The following is a 15,998-nucleotide window of genomic DNA, read 5'->3' on the forward strand; positions in this document are numbered from 1 at the left end:
AACAATTTATAAATGAAAAAATATATTTAACATGAGTGAAGTGTCTGTAATATTTCGCTAGGTGTTTTTTTAATGATTGTTATGCTGCATTTCCAACAAATGCAACAAACAAAGGGATTTATGGAAACACAATTTTGTGCATCCAAAAATTATATAATTCCTTGGCTTGTGTGCCAATAATTAACCTTATGAAGGACAATGTTTCTAAATTTAACCATACACAGGGGTATAGGTTATTGCACTTATTAATTGGAAATACTGTCAGGAATAGTTGACTTTAGAAACAGGGTCGATTACACCAAGTCGTCCTCGTTAATGTTTGCTAAATTTTATAATTGTATGGGAAGTTTCATATTTCACTGTTGAGTGACCTTGATGAGTTCGCTAATCTTGGCTGGTGCAACTGGCTTTTATTGCTTTAACCCTTTGAACGCCGAGAACGCCTAAAGATGTCGTTACTAGTCGTGCCCACAGCGCCAAGGACAACTATAAGTGTCATGGCGTACGCTGTCAAAGTAACCTTCACGCTTTCAAGTAAGGTTTACTAACTCAATCAATCAATTTTTCGTGTTATGGCTCCATCAAGGTGTTGATGATTCTGCCAATGTCGAGGTTGGATAAGACACGGCTAGTATATGAATCTTATTACGGTCATAGACAGTGTTCGGTGGAGTATCCGATAAATCTGCAAAGAAACGCTTGCGCCCGAGAGCTTGTCGTTTGAGTGATGTTTGTTTGACATAAAGCGTTCAAAAGGTTAACTGTTTACAGTACAATCTAGATAGATGTAGTTAGATAGTCAAAAGTCTACGCTGGTTGCGCTTTCATCGTCAGTCATCGTGGTAGTCACGTTCTAACAAGCAAGTGCGACAGTGACGCTTGCCGCGATAGACGATTAAGACGCACTCATAATTACTAAAGATTGACAGTGTACATTTTTATACTAAATATTTTTTTACACAAGTAATTTTGGTTGAAAATGCAATTATAAAACAGTTATAATGCATAAATAAACATCGAAGCCACAAACATACAATTTCATATTCACCTTATTTTAAAGATATAAGTTTATATACATCACGACTTCAATTTACAGTAGAATTTATGGAACAGTCAGTATTTACAGAAGATGATCATTTCAGGTAAACTATCACAAAAAAAACATTACAACACAGTAAAATGTCTGAATATGTATGAATTTCGAGTGATAAATAACAAAAACGATCATTTACTTTTAATACTAACGAGAGATGTGCAAATTGCGGAAAGTTTCCAAAAAATAGGAAAAGGTCTGGGAAATTTCACAGAAATAAAAGAAATTTCCATTTCATGTTTCGGAAACTTTCAATCCCCATACAAAATAATAAGAAGTTTCCGGAACTTTCCAATGTAGGAAATTCGCAATTTTAGATTTTTCCCTCGGCACATCAGTAATACTAACCATACCACAATATAAATGTATTTAGCTACATTTGTGTTTGGCAGATGATACTGAAATATTTTTTACAAAATTAATATATAAATGACAATTTATAAAAGGTACAAATTTAACCCTTTCAACGTCGTTTTATTGGCTTATTTGTGACATATTGTTGGCAAGGAAGGAAGTGGAATAATAGGAAGATAGGTGTCACAGACAGTCCCCTGTGCCGAGGATGCATGGAGACAGAAGAAACAGCCTCTCACGTGGTGCTGGAATGCAGCGGAGTGGCCCCATACAGGGCAAAACATCTCGGATCCCCGAGAGACCTCCCCGAGGTCCTACTCAACATCAAAGGTTTGATAGGATTCCTCGAGGAGTTGGGCTGGCAAGAGTAGCCAACCCTCCACCCCCCCTTGTCACGCAAAATAGGCGCCAGTCGTCGAGTTGCGGAAAATCGCCCGAACTACAATACAATATAACAATAAGAAGATGTCGATGTAAGCGAACAAAACTGGACGTAGAATGTTAATAGTTACTAGTATTATATTGATTGATTGACTCTTAACACCTTGACAATAGAAACGTGTTCAGATATTTGTGAGCATCTTAGCCGCGCCGATATATCTGATGGCTATTGTACCTACTTAAAAGTAGAAGTCAAAACGAGCAAATTAAATACCTTTTTACATATTGTCACATGTAAATGTGAAATGAATTTACACCTCCATATAACTACCATCTCATCACAATATTAAACATTTTTGCTAATCGCACCTGTATATAGTACTGTACTTAAAAAACTGTATAAACCTAGGATTTTCCGTACTATTTTTATACATGGACCTCTATACTGTTATAAAAAATAAATTTATTTTTTGGTTGGTGTGTTACCTTCATTCTCGGTAGATCCAACTGTTATTATTTTTCGAGACAGAGTAATCAAAAAGCGATTAAAACGCTGTATTTGAATGTGTTTAACTAGTAAAAAACTGCACACATCAGCGTAAATAAAACAATATAAGGCTTTGAGCCGAAATGTAACCTTTGGAGGTCCATGGACAACCTTGAACACCAACGACGCCTAAAGTCATCGCAAGCAGTTTTCAATAAGGCGCTTAAATAAACCCTACAGTTTACATTAATTTACGATCAGAGCGGGGAATAGTCCAATTGCACAGTTAAATGCTTCACACCAGCCTCTCTAAAAATCCTAGCAGTCTGCTCCGTCACATACCGCGGATCCACTTCCTTCGCCACTTCTAACTTGAGGGCCCCCACATGCACATCACTGCACAGAGTCCAGAAATGAGGCTCCTGGACCCCATGGACCCCAGCAAGCCCTACCACTCTTGTGTACAAGTTTGGTAACGCGCGCTCTAAAGCTGTAGGAGTCCTTTGCATTAAAACACCTGCTGAGTCCCGTACTAAAGGTATGACACTACCAGCGATGAGTAACGCTATGGCCATGGAGCATATAGGATCTGCTCTCATCCAGCCGAACATCCTCATTAAGATAGCTGATATGATAACCCCAACTGAGCCTAGTGTGTCAGCTAGCACGTGTAGGAAGACCCCTCTCATGATGGCGCTGCCAGCTCCAGTGTTCACCTCTTCGTCATGGCTATGGCCGTGGCCGTTGTGCGAGTGGCCATGGCCGCCGTGGGAATGCCCATGGCCACCGTGGCCGTGCGCATGGCCGTGGTGGAAAGCGTATATGCCCACCATGTTGACTAGGAAGCCCAGGATTGAGACGAGGAGGAGCCGCTCGTGTTTGACCTGAAATAAAATATCAGGTAACGTATAAAGTTTAAAATTCCCAATTCTGTAGGAGTCTAGGGCATTTTGATACTCGTAAAGTAAGAAAAGCGTTCTCATGCCTTAGTGGGTCACCCAGATTGGTCCAGGAATATTTAACGCTTCGCTACTTTTGTGATCTCATTATATCGCGCTGTAGAGGTTGAAAAATAAGGGTAGAAGAGATATCGTTTGATGAAGTACCTATTTTGTTATTTTTTTAATTGATTTTTTTTTTTAATAACTTTTTAAAGGTATTTTTATTGTTCAATACGTTATTATTTTACTCATAATTATTATATTAACGAAAAATTAAAACAACGTGTATAAATTTTTATCTGGTGCCGGGTGCAGGTGGTTCGTCACGATCGATTAGGGTCAGCAACGCGCATGTAACTCCTCTGGAGTTGCAGGCGTACATAGGCTACGGAGACTGCTTACCATCAGGCGGGCCGTATGCTTGTTTGCCACCGACGTAGTATTAAAAAAAAAGTTCACAAACGCAAGAAGCGGTTTGTCTTTTAAATAAAAACAAGCATCTCCATCCAGTTAATATTTTTATAACATGTAAAGACTTAAATGATCCTATTTGGCGAATTCCCGTAGCACAACTTAACTAGAAAAAGTCTTGATGGCTTAACAATTAAAGTCCGTGGCTGTACAGTTGATTATATATCAATTATCGGAGCGGCCAAAATACATAAAAATATCTAAACGTGCGTTTTAGGGCTGATTTAGAAGGTGCGAGAACTCGCATGCGAGTTTCATTACATTGCGGTATTTGATCGGTCGGCCGAATTGGTTGTAACCTCAATAGTCCGCAATGTAACTAAAATCGCATGCGAGTTCGCGTGCCGTCTAAATCAGCCCTTAACGTCTTGATAATATCCGCCCCATCCTTGCAATGTTTTAAAACTAAACTAAAAGCATGGCTTCTCAGCAAACACACATTTTATAGTTATAATGAATTTTTAAATGTAAAGATATAATATACTACCTATACATAGTATATCATATGTTGAATAAATCACGTACTACGTGGATAAATAATTATAATATAATACTGTACCTAATAATAAATTGACATGTAATATGAATCATATTATAAATAAATAAATATGAAATATCGATACGAAAATAGGGCCAAAAATATGTATACACGACTTTATTGCCCATATATTAAGGTAGTGTATACATATTTATGTAATTTTTTTCATATCAATATTTTGTGACGTGACCGTACCACAATACAGAAGCAAACAGTATAAATTATGTTCAACTTATTACTCAACTAGTCATGTTCAAGTACAAAGCCAACGGCCTTCAATTAGATTTCTAAAGAGGTAGGTAATTTCATAGCTTGTATTTATAATGGAATTAATGGAACATTGCATTACACTTCAATCTCATTTTCTTTACAAGTCTTTAGTGTATAGGTTTCTTAAGTTGGTTCTGGCCTCGAACGTCCAATTCTCTGAACGACCAATACCCGTAGAAATGTCTAGTTTCCTGAACCTCTTTCATGTCAAAACGCCTGTTATTTAACATAATCCAGGCAAAGGCAGGAGGCCAGTGGGCCGATTTTTGAATTTCGAGCGCTCGATTTCGTCACTCGTAAATCTGAGGAAAACGGCGAAATGCAATTTTTTTTAATACGAGCGATAGAAATTGGGAATCGAGTGGTATTGACCACTCGTTTTCAATTCCATTATTAGTAGAACTTAATGCCTAATAGTGGAGATATTATTGAACAAAATACACGAAATCGAGTGGTCGAAATTCAAAAACCGGTGCCCTGATGGAGTGTCCTTGGTTCCTTGGAGCTTGGGACGGATGTTAGTGTGGGATGCTACTTGCGTAGACACACTGGCAACGTTCCACCTCCAACAGACTAATGTAAAAGCGGGCGGAGCGATGTTAAACGCCCTAATTTTAAAACGCATGCAATAATTTACGGGCTGATTATATAGGTCATATTGAGAAACTTTTACTATAGGCCCAATTCAGAAAAAAAAAATCTCCCATAGAAAATGTCAAGGTCAGACAGCCAAAATGTATGAAAAAGCCAAATTTTTTTTCACCATTTCGGGGTTGGTCCCATAGTAAAAGTTGCTCAGTATGACATATATAATTATATATTAACCCTGCAAATTATTGCAAGTAACTAAATAAACACTCTGTACATATAAGAGCCTCGGTAGAGAGTACCATTTTGTACCATTTGGCGATGAAACTAGGTGCATGGGAACCCAGCGCGCACAAGTTTTTTGGAGAAATCGCGAAGCTTCTGGCTGGCTGGTCTGGTCTGGTCGTAACTAGTGACCGAAGAGCTGGCGGTTACCTCACACAACGTATCAGCATTGCGATACAACGAGGAAATGCCGCCAGCATCCTTGGTACAATTATTAGTTTAGTATTTGTACAGGTACTGTAAATACCTTTGTAGGAGCATTCCATGGAAATCGGTAACTTTCTCGTCAAAAATTTCTTGACATTTTATATAATTTCACATTATTCAATTACGGCTTAAAGTATCATCTTTAAGAATTTATATACAGCTTGTAATTCATTTAACATTTTTTTTAATAATACCTACATTTCGAGAACACTGTAATAAACATCGCGTCAAGTAAGGAAACAACCCCGATTTCTATGTTTAATAACAACTTTTATTTGGATTTTAATTAAACATGGCTGGTATAAAATCAAATCTATATGTCTACTTTTGACGTTGGCACATGAATTTATTAGTATTTTCGTGATTTCTAATTGCTATTTGAAAAAATGATCTCGCACTCGAAAACTGTCGTTTACCTAACAAAGAAACATAATTTGTAAATTATAAACCAAACTTGAGGGAAGTGTATCTCAAAACTTATTTTCTAAACAGAATTTGTTCAGGATAGCATTTGTCGAGTGGATTTTGTTGTGATTTGCGTGTTTATTCGTACTGATTTTATTAAAAGATAACGGTCGCTTACATAACGTGTTTATTAGAATACGTAGACTAAACAAACGTTTAGTGCGTGTTCTAAGCTTGATTCGTCTACAAATTTTAATGGATCCACCGCCTAAGAAGAGCTCGAACAAAGCGAGACAGAAAAAGTATCGTGAGAAAAAAAAGAAGATCCAGACTACAAAAAAAAAAAAAAAAAATGTATGTAATTTTTCAAAAATGTATGCTGTTACTTGACTTATGTGATTTGTTCTGACTGTCCCAAAAACAAAGATACCATTTTTGTCTTTATAAATCATTTGTACGACTTATAGTCCATTGAATGAGTCCCTCCAAGGGGGGTCTAGAGTGCGTGAGTTAGTAACGTAAGATGTTTCTTCGGAAACATGTCAAGAGTCCCTAGGTAATAAACATACTAAAACCCCGGGACACTAGGAGGAGCCCCGGAGTGGGGGGAGGGGGGGAAAGGGTCCATTTTTTCATTTTTCGCTTAAATCTCTAAAACGGTACATGTTAGAGAAAAACTTTCAAGGAAAAGTTGAAAGGCCATAAAATTATCTACAAGTTGTACCTAAATCATTTTTTTCTATTCCCAGCCGTTTTCGAGCTACATCCCATGAAAGGTGAAAAATTCCTCGCCCCCGTTTCTCTAGTTCACACGGATGAGCATGGGGTTTTAGCATAAGCTTAACGAGGGCGGACCCCTTCCCATGCTACGTGTGAACCTTCATCGAAAAAATCCGAACAACGGATAATGTTGGGACATTGATGTCATATGAGAGGCACTAGAGGAAAAAAAAAAAAGTTCAAGTATCGTAACTACCCTAATAAAATTCAATTCCTCCTAAACGCCTCCATGGTGGAATCTGGTTTTTTTATCAATAATAGACCTAATTATGAGCAATCTATCGGTACCGGTCACAAGTTGCACTTTTGAGCTTTTTGGAAGAAAAAAAATAAAAAGGTCAAGTTGCGTAACTACCCTAATATAATATTTTGACAATCGATTCCTCCTAAAGGCTTCCATGGAGGAATGTGTTTTTTTTACCAATGATAGACCTAATTAAGAGCAATCTATCAGTACCGGTCACAAGTTGCACTTTTGAGCTTTTTGGAAGAAAAAAAATAAAAAGTTCAAGTATCGTAACTACCCTAATAAAATTCAATTCCCCGTAAACGCCTCCGTGGTGGAATCTGGTATTTTTATCAATGATAGATCTAATTATGAGCAATCTATCTGTACCGGTCACAAGTTGCACTTTTGAGTTTTTTGGAAGAAAAAAATAAAAAGATCAAGTTCAGTAACTCAAACTACCCTAATATAATATTTTGACAATCGATTCCTCCTAAAGGCTTCCATGGAGGAATGTGTTTATTTTACCAATTATAGACCTAATTAAGAGCAATCTATCAGTACCGGTCACAAGTTGCACATTTGAGTTTTTTGGAAGAAAGAAATATTTTTTGATCGATTGATGTGATAAACATGGGTATGTAGTATGGGGAAATTGTTTGAGCCAAAATCATTTTTTACTGCGTGTAACTCAGAAACGGCTGGGAATAGAAAAAAATGATTTAGGTACAACTTGTAGATAATTTTATGGCCTTTCAACTTTTCCTTGAAAGTTTTTCTCTAACATGTACCGTTTTTGAGATTTAAGCGAAAAATGAAAAAATGGACCCTTTCCCCCCCTCCCCCCACTCCGGGGCTCCTCCTAGTGTCCCGGGGTTTTAGTATGTTTATTACCTAGGGACTCTTGACATGGTTCCGAAGAAACATCTTACGTTACTAACTCACGCACTCTAGAACTTTTTATTCAATGGACTATTAATAATATCTGAAGACAACATTACCGACGTGATTTGGAGTGATGGCCCATCCTCGGAGTTCAAAAACAAATTCATGGTTCGTTTGTTATTTTATTTATCCAAAAAATATAAGAAAACCTTTTCTTGGAAGTATTCGGCCACATCGCATGGTAAAGGAGTAATAGATGGTGTAGGATGTCGCAAGGCCAAGTAACACCCGTACAATCAGCAGAAGATTTTGCATACCTCGCGTTAAGTCTCGTGTCAAATACGAAAGTAATATATATATCTCAAACAGAAATAGACGCCAAAGTGGCAGCAAAAAATCCATGGGAAAAGGTGGATGTAGTTCCTGGAATATCAAAATTTCATATTTTGTACTGTAATGGTGAAATATTAAAAGGTAAAGTCCATGCATTGGACACGCAAGAAAAAATATTTAGACCAAAGCATGCGAGATTCTTGGTGTAAAATCGTACGTGTCGCTTACATAACGTTGCTGTCGCTTACATAACGCTACACATTTTATTTATTTTCTTTAAAATTATTAGAAGAACGAAACTTTTATTTGTTGTAAATAAACGACTATTGTATTATTTATGAGTGTAATTTTTCTTTATTCCTCTTTGTCTCGTATTTCGCTAAAACTTTCGAAAATATCACTTATGTTTCAGACTAGGTTGATTTGTTGTCGCTTACATAACGTTTGGCTGATACCTAGTTTCTTTACGAACTTGGACATTATGACAAAAGTAGTTAATGGATGTTTTTAAGTACACATATAGTATTGTTATTATATAATTAGCAAATGACGAAAACTCAAATGAATCGAGTAACAGACCTGTAAAGTCTTAAAATATAGTACGAATGTCGATTACATAACCATGGAATGCTCCTGTAAACAAGTTTATCAAAAATATGTGATTTTTAATCCCAGCTTTTATTTTATTACTCACTGTACATTCTGTTTTATTGTATTATAACCTGTCTTATGTACAATAAGGTGTTTACATTCATACATAATCCAAAAATGGAAAAAATTCAAACGATGCGCATAGCTGTGATCAATATAGTACATCAAATTATGTAAAATATTTTTCATTATGTCAATATCCAGGGAGGAAATGGGGACTACCTTTGTATGGAGAAGCGGTTGTCCGCTTTCCCCTTTAAGCGTTGCTGTTAGTAATAGCCTACTTAATGAAATACAATTGACTGATCAAACTATTATTAAAACTTCACGGTAAACACAAAAACACATAAAAGACGAACGAAGGGAGACGGAGAAAGTACGTGCTTGATTGACGGTTACGTACGAACACGTGCCGATGGAATTTCGACATTATGTCCCGTGCAATAGTGTTGACATTTACTTTGGCGTTGTGCAAGCCAGTCAATGTTAAAATGGTTGTACAAGCGCCATCAGATATATCTGAGCGGCCATGGTGCTCATAAATATCTAAACACGCCCCTATGAGGGCTTTTATTTCGCCGCTAGCGTAGACGGAGGTCTTTAGATCTGTGGTAAATCTTTTTCCATCTTTGATAAATCATGGTAAACATTATTATACTTAGTTCAATAGATGGTAGTGGTTTAAAAAAAGTGTTAACTAAAATATATGCAAATTTATTCTAGTTGAAAAAGGGGCAAATTTAGACGTTAAAATTAGAGATGTGCCGACTAGTCGCCGACTAGTCGGGAAAGCCGACTATCCGGCTACATTTATAGTCGGCGACTAGTCGGCGACTAGTCGGCAAAATGAGCCGAATAGTCGGCTGCCTAGATCTTCCAAAAAAATAAGGAAATAAAATAAAAAACCACCACACTCGAAGTGTCTGCCGATTGGTACCAGTCCACCTCACGAAATAAGTACTTGGCATTGATTACTTTACTTGAATCACCTTCAACATCGTCAAAAAATGTCCACACGCGTGATTTTCTTTTAGACATACTTAATGTTTATAAAGATCACTACTTGTTTATTTAAACTTTTAAACAACAATTACGATTCGTTTTGTATGTTTTTCTAATAATAACACACCGGAGCAACAAGTGAATCGGAAAGGTAAACAAAACTAGTCAAAACATGAAAACGCAACCACGTGCGGCAGCGAATCAGGCGACCCGAACGTTCCCGATTACGCCCGAACTTAGGCGAAGACCATAGTCGGCTACGCCGACTAGTCGGCCGACTAGTCGGCCACCTGACTGCCCACTAGTCGGCTAGTCGGCTAGTCGGCCAAAACCGTAGTCGGCACATCTCTAGTTAAAATACCTTTGTGTATACATACATATTGAAACGCATAGATTTAAAAAAACACGGGTTGCACTCCGGGAGTGCTGGCAGAAGCGAAAACTTGAATATTAACGTTGTGCATTTTTGATATTTTGGAATGGTTAGGGAATAATTTAACATGAATTGCTTTAATTATCAGTATAAAATTACTATCATTTATGTGGTAAAATACAATACTTCCTCTCCTACGTCGCGCCGGCGGTCTACTGGCTTCAATGACATTGTAACAGTTTTTCGATCAGGTCACGTGTCCGTCTTACGAATTTTCGATTTGACTAATCTGTCGGTCACGTGACCTGTCGCGAGTTTAACATTTTTTCCCCATCACAAAAAGTGCACAGCGCCGCTAAAGAAGTTTTCACTTCAAAAATAAGGTAATAATATAGGTATCAAAATTTTGAGATTTGATTTTCTGGACCTACATCTACAGTGGCGCCAACTGGTGAGCACAAAAACGGTAGCCCTCGAGTGCGTGTTCAGATATTTTTGAGCACCTCGGCCGCTTCGATATATCTGATAGCGACTTGTGTCGTTCTCGAGAACGTTCTCCGTTTACTATTCTCGCACGAGACTGCACTATGGAAGTGAATCACATTTTTTTTGGATTGGGTAAATTTACTCATCAGTTTGTATAAAACGTGGGTGATTTTTGATATTGTTAGGGCTTTCAAAAACAAAATGGGTTTCTAAAACCGGACAAGCGCGAGTCGGACTCGCTCACCGAGGCTTCCGTACTTTTCAGCATTTGTTGTTATAGCAGCAACAGAAATACATCATCTATGAAATTTTCAACTTTCTAACTATCACGGTTCATGAGATACAGCCTAGTGACAGACGGACAGACAGCGGAGTCATAGTAGGTCTTGTTTTACCCCTTAGGTATGGGAACCCTAAAAAACCATATTTGAATTTCAGTATATGTTTGCAAAAACTATTAGTAAGATTTGTCAGTAATTACTCGATTTCATAATATGATTGTATTTAAAATGAAGATATGGAGTGTAATATAAATAGTATAATGTAATCCAAAGATTGAGCTGATAATGGTAATTTATACAATTTAAGCAGTAAATACTCTAATATACCTACTTATCTTTAGATTCTCTAAATTAAGTAACAACTTGATAACGACTGATAGGTACTTATCTAATTAATTAAAGGTTTCGTCATATATTTGATTGACATTACACCTTTAAAGAATTTTAGATTTTTTTAGGATTTGTACTTTAGTAGTTTTTAGGGTTCCGTACCCAAAGGGTAAAACGGGACCCTATTACTAAGACTCCGCTGTCCGTCCGTCCGTCCGTCTGTCATCAGGCTGTATCTCATGAACCGTGATAGCTAGACAGTTGAAATTTTTACAGAGGATGTATTTCTGTTGCCGCAATAACAACAAATACTAAGAAGTACGGAACCCTCGGTGGGCGAGTCCGACTCGCACTTGTCCGGTTTTTAACTATAGTATCAATTTTTGTTTATTTTATGTAATTCGATACTTATAGAGTTTATACATCTCCAAGTAATTATCTAATTATAATATTTTATTGAATTAATGTTTGTTTGTTTTAAATCATTTAATTGTGCGAGTGTGTGTGTGTGTGTGTGTGTGTGTGTAATATTTATTTTTTGTTGTTATCTGTATTTTTTGCGTAATAAATATAATTATGAATAAATAAGTACTGCTAGAGAGTGCCTTATGTTTGCATTTGTATTTTGGAATTGTTGATGATTTATTTTTATTTATAAATGTCATAGTATTTTTAAATTGAAATGTGTTTTTTTTTCATAAAAAGTACTTAAACGTAGCACGGGCATTATATAGAAATCAACCAAATAATTGAAAACTATGAAATATTAATGTGTTTTCGAACATCGTCGTCCGAGATAGTACGGTCACGTATGAAAATATCGATACGAAAAAAGTGCAAGTGCAAGTGCAAATATATATTAAGGTAGTGTATACATATTATTGGCACATTTTTCGTACCGATATTTTCAGACGTGACTGTACTTGCGTTTATTAGCAAAAGTATAAACTCGTACTAAACAGTAATCAACGTGTAAACATGTCCTAAGGCAAGTGTACACACTCGCAGGGGCCTTACCAGGTAAAATCAAATTAATTATTATCTCTAAAACGGAGTTAATTAGAGTATCACTACCGGTATCTTTGAGAAAGTAATTTTACTTAAGCTTAGGAATACACCCCTGAAATTAAGGGAGTTTAAAAAAACACTGTATATTAAAGCTTTAAGAAATATAAAAACAAAGTTTAGATGGTAACTTACCTCTGGAGGCTCAATAGCCCTCTCCACCGCCTCGCTCATAATAAAGAACGCTATAAACAGCAGAAACAGGCCGTTCACGAAGCCAGCGACCACTTCGGCCCGCGCGTACCCGTACGAGTAGCGCTCGTTGGACCGCCATTTTGATATCACCGAGGCTGCCAGGCCCGCCACCAGGCCCGTGCAGTCAAAGAACATGTGGAATGCATCTGAGATTAGACCTGGAAGAAAATGGGGGATAATTTTAATGCCCACAAATAGAGGGATGTTAAACACTAAACATAAAGCCTGATGAGTAATATATGATCATTGATCACGCGCCATGTTGCGGAATTTCACTGGAACTAATTTTTTCTTACTAAACTGAACTGTCATCCTATACATGAGAATAACAGCGCCCTCTTGACAATGATCATATTTCCTGATCGGGCTTTTTTTACACTGACCGCGGCTGGTAAAATATCCTACTTTGTCGCTTGCCAGAAGGACACATTGACAGGTTATTTGTATAAAGATACAAGCAAATCTCATCCGTATGGCAAGAGACAAAGAGGGAAGTTTTATAGTCTAACTTGTGTAGTCTGCCCGGATTTGAAAAGAACCAAGTGAGGGAGTGTCTAAATGTTATTTTCTTTTCATAAACATTTGACATTAATGATGACACCGCAACACACTGACATTTTAAATGACACGCATAGTTATTATGGCTGACAACCAAATTGGCTTGAACCCTAAATGGCTTATCAATTAAAGTCCGTGACTGTACAAGCTCAACTGATAAACTTTTTTTCGAAGTGAAAACTCCTTTCGGCACTGCATTTTTTGTGATGGGGAAAAAATTTTAAACTCGCGACAGGTCACGTGACCGACAGATTCGTCAGATTGAAAATTCGTAAGACGGACACGTGACCTGATCGAAAAACTCCATGATAGTACTAGAAATGATGATGGTGTAAGAGTCGTTGAAATTATGGATGGAAGTTGATTTTTCTGAGCGATAAACTTTTTAATGTTAAATAATTTGTAATAGTTAATTCTGAAGTGTTAAATTTTGTATGTAATATAAATTATCATGTTTGTGTACCACATAAATGATAGTACTTTTATACTGATAATTAAAGCAATTCATGCAAAATTATTCCATAACAATTCCAAAATATCAAAAATGCACAACTGTAATATCGTCGGGGATAGTGCAATACCGCGTAACTAACAAATGCAGTAAGGTCCAATTACCTTGTACATTGTTTGAATTTCGAACTCTTACGACTTTGTTAGTTGCGCGGTATTGCACTACCCCCGACGATATTACAGTTTCGGCGCTTCCGGAGTGCAACCTGTTTTTTTTTTCTAATGGCATTTACTCCTCGCTAATATTAGAAAGGTTGATTCTGTCAATGTTGAGCTGTAGACTATTGACGAATGTGAGAAGAGAATATTTAGTTAAATGTTGATTTTTGTGTAAGGACAAATTGTGTTGGCTAGTTTTAAATACCTAACAAGTATTTTGTTTGAAAAGTATTAAAAAGTTTTTAGCCATGTTTAGTTTGAAACACCCAACAAATTTTTTTGGTTTGAAAAGTGTTGAAAAAGTCTTAGCTGTTTGAAAAAAATGTGGGGAACTTTACGAGTCTGACTCTGATTATTTTAATTTCTGTTATATTTGAAACATGAAACAACATTATCAAACTATAAATTTAAATACCATCTGCGCAGAATAGGCAAATGCATCACCAGCTGATGGGATAGGGGGGGCAGTTCATATGGCAGATGGCCAGGGGGGGGGAATAGTTAGAATTTTTGTTTTCTAGAGGGGGGCTTGGCCATGCCCAAGAGAATAGGTATTATAGTTGTGTAAAAGTGCCCTTGTGGCCTATTTGCTGAATAAATGTTGAAGTTGAAGTCTGTAAGAATGTTTATTGAATTTTATTGTGTGGGTAGTTTCATAGGTCTGCTGAGTTATGTGTATACATCAGTTCAGTTATAGATGGTGTAACTAGTCCCTAAAGGTGTTGTATTAGGGAGTAAGTAAATATAATTAAGCTAAGAAGAAAATGATACTTCAAACTTTGATGAAATTAACTTGAAATCTGAAAGGGCTATTAAAACTTATAAATGATTCTCTTATTATATTAGATTTTTTTTAATAATAAGAATGATTTTACTGCTTTGCGACCAGCATTGTAAACAATGCATAAAAAGTCATTACAAGAAGGATTCACATAAGCTACAATAATAATAAAAAAATGGAATTAAAGAACTCTTTTAATGTACAAGGTTATTATGTAGTCAAACTTTTCTAATGTTATTTTCAAATCATTTAAGTTTATATCATAAATATTAAATATATACAAGAGGTAGCTAAATCAATAAACATATGCCACTTGCTTGGCGTATTTACTAACAGTTGTAAATGTACTTACCTAAACTATTTGTCCAAACGCCATAGAACAGCTCGACGAAGGCGAACGACAAGTTCAGTAAAAGGAATAGAAACAAATTCCTGGAATTCTTATCAGAGTAAATTAGTCTGAACCAATTCGTCAACTTGTCGCGGAGTCCGGCGATACGCCCGCGCGGGAACCGGGTGTCCTTTTGGGTCAGCGGCAGCATCTTGGAAACTTTGTCTTACAATAGGGAAATCCCACTTTACGTCATATTTTCAACACCGAAACGTACAAAAACCGAAACACTGCATACGTGTACGAGACTTGAACTATTCTAACCTAAGCCGTAGCAATTGGAAGTTAATACTTGAAAGTAATTCAGTTATTGAAAGGGTTTTGTTAGTTACGAGCACGCACTAATGGAGTAATGCATGTTTTAATTGAGATTTTATTAATATTAAAAGCCCGATTGCATCGTGCCGTATCGCCGAAATCTGGCGTTCATTGACAGCCAGCGTAGCACTTAATGCACAGGCAACACTAAAAATTATATGTCAAATTAAAATTGTTGCCACTTTTAAGGAAATGTAAATAATTAAATTTTAATTAATTAAAATCAATATTTGGTAGCTTTTAACCCACATTAGGTATTACAGCGTAGGAATTTAAATGATCAAATAAAAAATACCAATATTTTTCATACCATGACAGACAGATTTGGAAAACACTAACCCATTTCTGATTGGCTATTTTTTTCTTCAGCGGCGTTATAGCCAATCAAAATAAGGGATGAAAGTTATGAGTTTGTAAACGAAATCGTATTTCTGATGAGTCATAGACTTTCGAATGACACTCGTTTCCGGAATAGTTAAGGAGAACTCTGTGTCAAATTCATATAAATTTTGTTTATGGCATAATATTACAAAATATATAATTTTATAATTTCTTATTTTCTGGCTATGAAAATGTGTAACAAATGTTAAATTGTTCGTTGGTTGGTTTGGATTTGCATTTTTTCAAACAAAATCTTTTAGGAAAGTACATTAT

General features: G+C 36.4%; 1 protein-coding gene across 1 annotated transcript; it reads right to left on the reverse strand.

The window, feature by feature from the left end:
• Nucleotides 1-15,938, reverse strand: LOC133528311 (zinc transporter 7). Its single transcript, XM_061865651.1, has 3 exons — nt 14,988-15,938; nt 12,568-12,785; nt 1-3,199 (listed from the first exon to the last, which is right to left on the reverse strand). Exons 1-3 carry the CDS (start codon nt 15,175-15,177, stop codon nt 2,573-2,575), a joined length of 1,035 nt encoding a protein of 344 aa, XP_061721635.1. The 5' UTR covers nt 15,178-15,938; the 3' UTR covers nt 1-2,572.
• Between the last annotated feature and the right edge of the window lie 60 nt (nt 15,939-15,998).

This window comes from Cydia pomonella, chromosome 19, assembly GCF_033807575.1.
Source record: "Cydia pomonella isolate Wapato2018A chromosome 19, ilCydPomo1, whole genome shotgun sequence".
NCBI lineage: Eukaryota > Metazoa > Arthropoda > Insecta > Lepidoptera > Tortricidae > Cydia > Cydia pomonella.

What these genes read in the sequence shown, in the direction of transcription:
- LOC133528311 (XM_061865651.1), bottom strand. Translation starts at nt 15,177, where the DNA reads ATGCTGCCGCTGACCCAAAAGGACACCCGGTTCCCGCGCGGGCGTATC. An exon ending in CGTTTGGACAAATAGTTTAG is followed by an intron (nt 12,786 to 14,987) that starts GTAAGTACATTT and finishes ATTTTCTTCCAG; the next exon opens with GTCTAATCTCAGATGCATTC. An exon ending in GGGCTATTGAGCCTCCAGAG is followed by an intron (nt 3,200 to 12,567) that starts GTAAGTTACCAT and finishes ATTTTATTTCAG; the next exon opens with GTCAAACACGAGCGGCTCCT.